General features: G+C 38.3%; 3 protein-coding genes across 3 annotated transcripts in view; 2 read left to right on the top strand and 1 right to left on the bottom strand.

Moving 5' to 3' along the window:
* Positions 1-5,619, top strand: part of LOC129802838 (low-density lipoprotein receptor-related protein 1) — a 231,471-nt gene that overhangs the window by 46,388 nt on the left and 179,464 nt on the right. The gene's annotated exons all lie outside the window — the stretch shown is intronic.
* On the top strand, positions 37-724 carry LOC129802870 (NTF2-related export protein). Its single transcript, XM_055849060.1, has 3 exons — positions 37-162; positions 216-302; positions 368-724. The coding sequence occupies exons 1-3, from the start codon at positions 154-156 to the stop codon at positions 692-694; spliced, it is 423 nt and encodes a 140-aa protein (XP_055705035.1). The 5' UTR covers positions 37-153; the 3' UTR covers positions 695-724.
* Positions 700-5,597, bottom strand: LOC129802851 (gastrulation defective protein 1 homolog). Its single transcript, XM_055849011.1, has 3 exons — positions 5,420-5,597; positions 4,036-5,351; positions 700-1,213 (listed from the first exon to the last, which is right to left on the bottom strand). The coding sequence occupies exons 1-3, from the start codon at positions 5,508-5,510 to the stop codon at positions 722-724; spliced, it is 1,899 nt and encodes a 632-aa protein (XP_055704986.1). The 5' UTR covers positions 5,511-5,597; the 3' UTR covers positions 700-721.

Genomic DNA, 5,619 nt, shown 5'->3' with positions numbered 1-5,619 from the left:
CTAAAGTTTGACACAAAAATGCTCGAAGCGACCTCTGATGTTGAGTATTTGCGATAAAAGTGACAGAAGTATTCTAACCTCAAAAATTGTTTTGATTGCCGGGCGTCGTTTTCAAAGTGAAACAATCCTGATTTATCTTAAAAGCGCCCCAAAATGGATGAAGTAAGTGATGAAGAATTGTTCTACAATCCTTTTTCTAATATATTCACTTGCAGGTATTGCTGGATAAAATGGATCAGGCGTGCAGGACGTCAGAAGAATTTACAAAACTCTACTACGAAAGCCTGGACAAAAGACGTCATGTAAGTCCTTTCCGGATGTAAAATATACCACCTGATGGGGCCTAATTCTTCCTCTCCATTTGCAGCAAATGTTCCGCCTCTACCTGGACAATGGAGTCCTCGTCTGGAATGGCAATGGGGTGTCCGGAAAAGACGATATCCAGAAGTTTTATCAGGAATTGCCCGTATCTGATCACCAAATGAACACTTTGGACGCCCAGCCAGTTCTCGATGCTGCAGTATCGACACAGCTCACATTCCTCATCCAAGTCAGTGGGTCAGTAAAGTTCAGCAATGACGGTCTGGCACGTCCCTTCCAGCAGACCTTTATAATCACAGCCCAGGGAGACAAATGGAAGATCGTGAGCGATTGCTATCGCCTCCAAGATGCCATGTTCAAGGACAGGAAATAAATCTCTTTAACATTTATACTTATAACTTTATTCCGTCTTTTGTTTCTTGGCCTCTGGCCCATCTTCACTATCAAAAATGGGCTTGGGCTGTGTTCTTGCATAAGCTGGAGCTATCCAGTAGGGATTCTCTGCTGCTTCCTTGGCATACTTCAGAATAGCTTCTCGGGGATCTTGGTCGTCGTCCACGCGCTTACTCAGCCCCAAGTTCCGGATGACGTAGGAACTGAGAGTGCCTCCAGAAGAAGCAACACGGCCACCTTGGCCAGAAGTGATTGGCAGATCGGGCTTCCTCGACTTTACCGGATCTGCTCTATCCTTTTCCATCTTCTTCCGACTCGAGCGGCTCTTCTCTTGCCGGAACATCGGCAAGGCGTGAGGAGTAATTACCTGAGTTGTTCCTACGACTTCAACGTGCTTCTTCTTGCGATACGTCTTCACGACGCACAGTTTAGCCCCTCTGAGACTCCTCTTATCGTCATAGAAGCACTTTATTGTGCCATTGCCGCAGGCCACAAAGATCTAGCATTAAAAAAACCAAGAGATATTTTGATTGAAACATGAAGACCCAAAAATGCAGTTTGAGCTTAAAAAAAATAATAAAAATAGAAGGAATAATAATATTTAAATTCTGAAGTATATTTTCGAATTCTTATTATGCCCAACGCACAATAACTTTTGTTTAGTAAACATGTTTTTGACATTACAATGAGAGTGAGTGAAATCTAGATCTAGTCATCTCGCTCACTCTCACAAGAAATTTTGAAAACATATTTACTAACAAAAGTTATCGTGCGCTGGACATTAATCAAAGCTTAAAATGTTAAAATTATCAAATAGGAAAAATTTATGGTAGCTAACTATTTAATAAAGTATTTAATACATTTAAAAAAAAATGGAAAAATTTCACTGTTCCCAAAAATAATCAAAATTACTGTTCATGGAAACAGAAAAATTTTACTGTTCTCAAAAACAAGAATAGTTCTTTGTTCTCTGAACAAAATAATTTTATTATTCGAAGGAACATCAAAATTACTGCTCACATTAAAAGAGAAAATGTACTAATTCTCAAAAAAAAACAAAAAACAGTTTCCTATTCCACGAATAGATACAATTTACTGTGCATAGGAACAGAAAAATTTTTATAGTTTGCACAAATTGTAAAGTATTACTGTTCTTAGACACAAAAACAAATTTTTGTTCACCGAACAGGAAAATTTTACTGTTCTCAGAAACAAAAAAGATCTATTCTCAAGAATAGAACAATTTTACTGTTCATAGATTTTTTTGTTTCCAGAAACAAAACTACCTTTCCGTTCCCTGGCCACAAAAAAATTACTGTTCTTTAAAATAAAAAGATTTTCCTGTTCCTAAGAACAGAAAAAATAACTCCATACACAAAAAAAATCACTGTTCATAGGAACAGATTTCTTTGTTGTCCGAAACAAAAATACTTTTCTGTTCTCCGATCAGACTAAACTTACTGTCCGTAAAAACAAAAAAACAACGTCCAAACAAAAAAATACTATTCACAAAAGTAGCAAAATTTTACTGTTCCCAAAAACAATGTAGTTTTCTGTTCGCAAGAACAGAAATAAATTATTGTTCATAGGAACAGATATTTTCTGTGTCCAAAAACAAAAACACCTTTCTATTTCCCGATCACAAAAAAATTTACTATTCGCAAAAATAGTAAAATTCTACTGTTCTTAGATATAAAAACTGTTTTCATTTCTAAGATCACAAAACATTTACTCTTCACATTAACAGTACATTTCTACTGTTCGCAAAAATAGTGAAATTCCACTGTTCTTAGATATAAAAACAGTTTTCATTTCTCCGATCACAATACATTTACTTTTCACATTAACAGTAAATTTTTACTGTTCGCAAAAACAATGAGTTTTCTGTTCGCAAGAAAAGAAAAAGTTTATTGTTCACAGGAACAGAAAAATTAGTGCTCCTTAAGAACAGATATTTTCAGTTTCCAGAAACAAAAAAAAAACCTTTCTTTTCCCCGAACAGAAAAAATAACTGTTCACAAAAACAGTGAAATTTTAGTTCTTAGAGGCAAAACCAGTTTTCTGTTCGCAAGAACAGAAAAAGTCTACTGTTCACAGGAACAGAAAAATTACTGCTCCTTAGGAACAGATATTTTCAGTTTCCAGAAACAAAAAAGACCTTTCTCTTCCCCGAAAAGAAAAAAAAACTGTTCACAAAAACAATAAAATTTCACTGTTCTTAGAGGCAAAACCAGTTTTCTGTTCGCAAGAAAAGAAAAAGTTTATTGTTCATAGGAACAGAAAAATTAGTGCTCCTTAAGAACAGATATTTTCAGTTTCCAGAAACAAAAAAAAACACCTTTCTTTTCCCCGAACAGAAAAAATAACTGTTCACAAAAACAGTGAAATTTTAGTTCTTAGAGGCAAAACCAGTTTTCTGTTCGCAAGAACAGAAAAAATCTACTGTTCACAGGAACAGAAAAATTAGCGCTCATTAAGAATAGATATTTTTAGTTCCCAGAAACAAAAAATACCTTTCTTTTCACCGAACAGGAAAAATAACTGTTCACAAAAACAATAAAATTTCATTGTTCTTAGAGGCAAAACCAGTTTTCTGTTCGCAAGAACAGAAAAAGTCTACTGTTCACAGGAACAGAAAAATTACTGCCTCTTAATGAACAGATATTTTCAGTTTCCAGAAACAACAAAAAAAACACCTTTCTTTTCCCCGAACAGAAAAAACAACTGTTCACAAAAACAGTAAAATTTCACTGTTCTTAGAGGCAAAACCAGTTTTCTGTTCGCAAGAACAGAAAAAGTCTACTGTTCACAGGAATAGAAAAATTAGTGCTCTTTAAGAACAGATATTTTCAGTTTCCAAAAAAAAAACATCTTCTTTTCCCCGAACAGAAAAAATAACTGTTGACAAGAACAGTAAAATTTTACAGTTCTTAGAGGTAAAAACAGTTCCCTGTTCCCAAAAGAAAAAAAACTCCACAGAAGTAGAAAAATTTTGCTGTTCAAAAGAACAGAAAAAAATACTGTTCTTAGGAAAGGATTTTTTTGTTTTCAGAAACAAAAAAACACTTTTCTGTTCAAATCAGAAAACTTTACTGTTCTGAAAAACAGTAAAATTTTACTGTTCGTAAGAACAGTCAAAATACTATTTTGAGAACAGAAAATTGTTCTTATTGTTCTCATAATTTTAATGTCCGTAGAAACATTTTTTTCTGTTCTCAGAACAGACAAAATCTTTGTTCCTAGGACCAAGAACAGTTTTCTGTTCTCAGAACAGAAAAATTTTCTGTTCACCGAAATTTAATGATGAATAATGATTCTCACCTGATTGAGCTTCGGATGCCAGAGAACCTTAATGACGTGGGAATCTGTAACAGGGATCTCTTGCACTTTCTCGCTGGTCTTTGTGTCGAAGAATTGAATAGTGGCTGCTTCCTTGTCTCGTTCTAAAGATTCTCCTGTTACGAGGATGGCGTCATCGGGACTGAAGACGCAATCAGTTGTATCGTACCTCGCATAGAGATCTCCAAAGGAGAACACTGACTCACGAAGATTCCTCATGTCCCAGAGCTTCATTGTCCCATCGCAGGACCTGGAAGCCAGCTGAGTGCCCAGATGGGAGAAAGTGACGCAGGAGATTTCACTGCCTCGGGAATGAGCTTCCCGGACGCAATGCGTCGTGTTGACGAACATTTTCCTGGTATCCCACATCTGAATAGACCCGTCAGCACATCCGGCTGCAATGAGCGTGGCATCGCGATTGTATGTGCAGCTGTGTGGCAGGGTCTTGAGACCTCCCTGAGCTCGAGTTTTGATAACATTCTTCTGTTGCTTCCCACTGGCTGCCTCCCAGACGCGCAGAGTAGCATCCAGGGAACTGGTGAGGAATTCATCTCGTCTCCCAGGATGCCAACATCCAGCTGTGAGCTGAGCTGTGTGCCCCTTCGTCCTGGCCATATCCGTAATGTACTGATCTCCCTTGACACATTCCATCTTCTCAAATCCATCCCTGTCCAAGATCTTGGCTTGTGAATTCCCTGAGACGACTAAAATCCTATCTCCAGTCACTGAGTACTGAATTCCTCGGATGGGATAGTTCTCACAGGGCTGGAGCGTCCGGAAAGCCCTCATACTCGTATCCATTCCGGCAAAGTCCCAGAAGCATAAATCATAATTTACAGACCCGGAAGCCAGGCGGGCTCCTGAAGGATCTGCCGAGAGAGCAATTACTGCCCGGGATCCATGCTGCATTGCCACCTCGTGGCTGGCAGGAATACGCTTTACAAGGCTCTCGTCCTCGTCCTCTTCGTCTTCACTCTCCTCACTGTCACTTCCCTTTTTCTCTTCATGCTTACCCTTATCCACGGTGAAATCTGCTGGTGGCAGGGGTCCTATCACTTCATCATCATCCTCCTCCTCGTCTCCAGGGATCTCTGGAGCCTTTTCTGGGACTTTTGGTGCGGGAGCTGTATGCCTGGCTTTTGCAATCTGTTCGGCAATGTCAAAACTCTTTGCTTTCCTCCCAAATCCCGATATTCCCATCACCTCCTTCACATGTTGACTCTCCAGGTCATCTGTGATCTCCTCTATTGCCTCATTCAGCTTATTCACTGGAGCATTTTTGCCAAAAGTCCCAAATCCTGTCAAGCAGAACACCCCAAAATGTAAACAATCTTTGAGGTTAGAAACACTATTTTTGCATTTTTACCTTCATTCTGTGACCCTTCCACTGAATTTTCAATGCTACTAGATGCTTTGGTGAAACTGATCTTCCCAAATGTGATTTTCGGTCTGTTCATTACAAGTTTTTGCTTATTTTTTTTGCAAAAATTTTATGGGAATGAATTTCAAAACAAAACACTGAAACGGATAAAATGCCACTAGAGGCGCTGTGATCAGTATGCTGAA

Source organism: Phlebotomus papatasi, chromosome 2 (genome assembly GCF_024763615.1).
Source record: "Phlebotomus papatasi isolate M1 chromosome 2, Ppap_2.1, whole genome shotgun sequence".
Classification (NCBI taxonomy): Eukaryota; Metazoa; Arthropoda; class Insecta; order Diptera; family Psychodidae; genus Phlebotomus; species Phlebotomus papatasi.
This window is presented reverse-complemented; position numbering and strand designations above follow the sequence as displayed.

Coding starts and splice junctions, on each gene's coding strand:
- LOC129802870 (XM_055849060.1), top strand. Junction 303..367: donor GCCTGGACAAAAGACGTCAT/GTAAGTCCTTTC, acceptor CTCCATTTGCAG/CAAATGTTCCGCCTCTACCT.
- LOC129802851 (XM_055849011.1), bottom strand. CDS start 5,510: ATGAACAGACCGAAAATCACATTTGGGAAGATCAGTTTCACCAAAGCA. Junction 5,352..5,419: donor GGAAGGGTCACAGAATGAAG/GTAAAAATGCAA, acceptor TCTGCTTGACAG/GATTTGGGACTTTTGGCAAA. Junction 1,214..4,035: donor GGCATCCGAAGCTCAATCAG/GTGAGAATCATT, acceptor TTTTAATGCTAG/ATCTTTGTGGCCTGCGGCAA.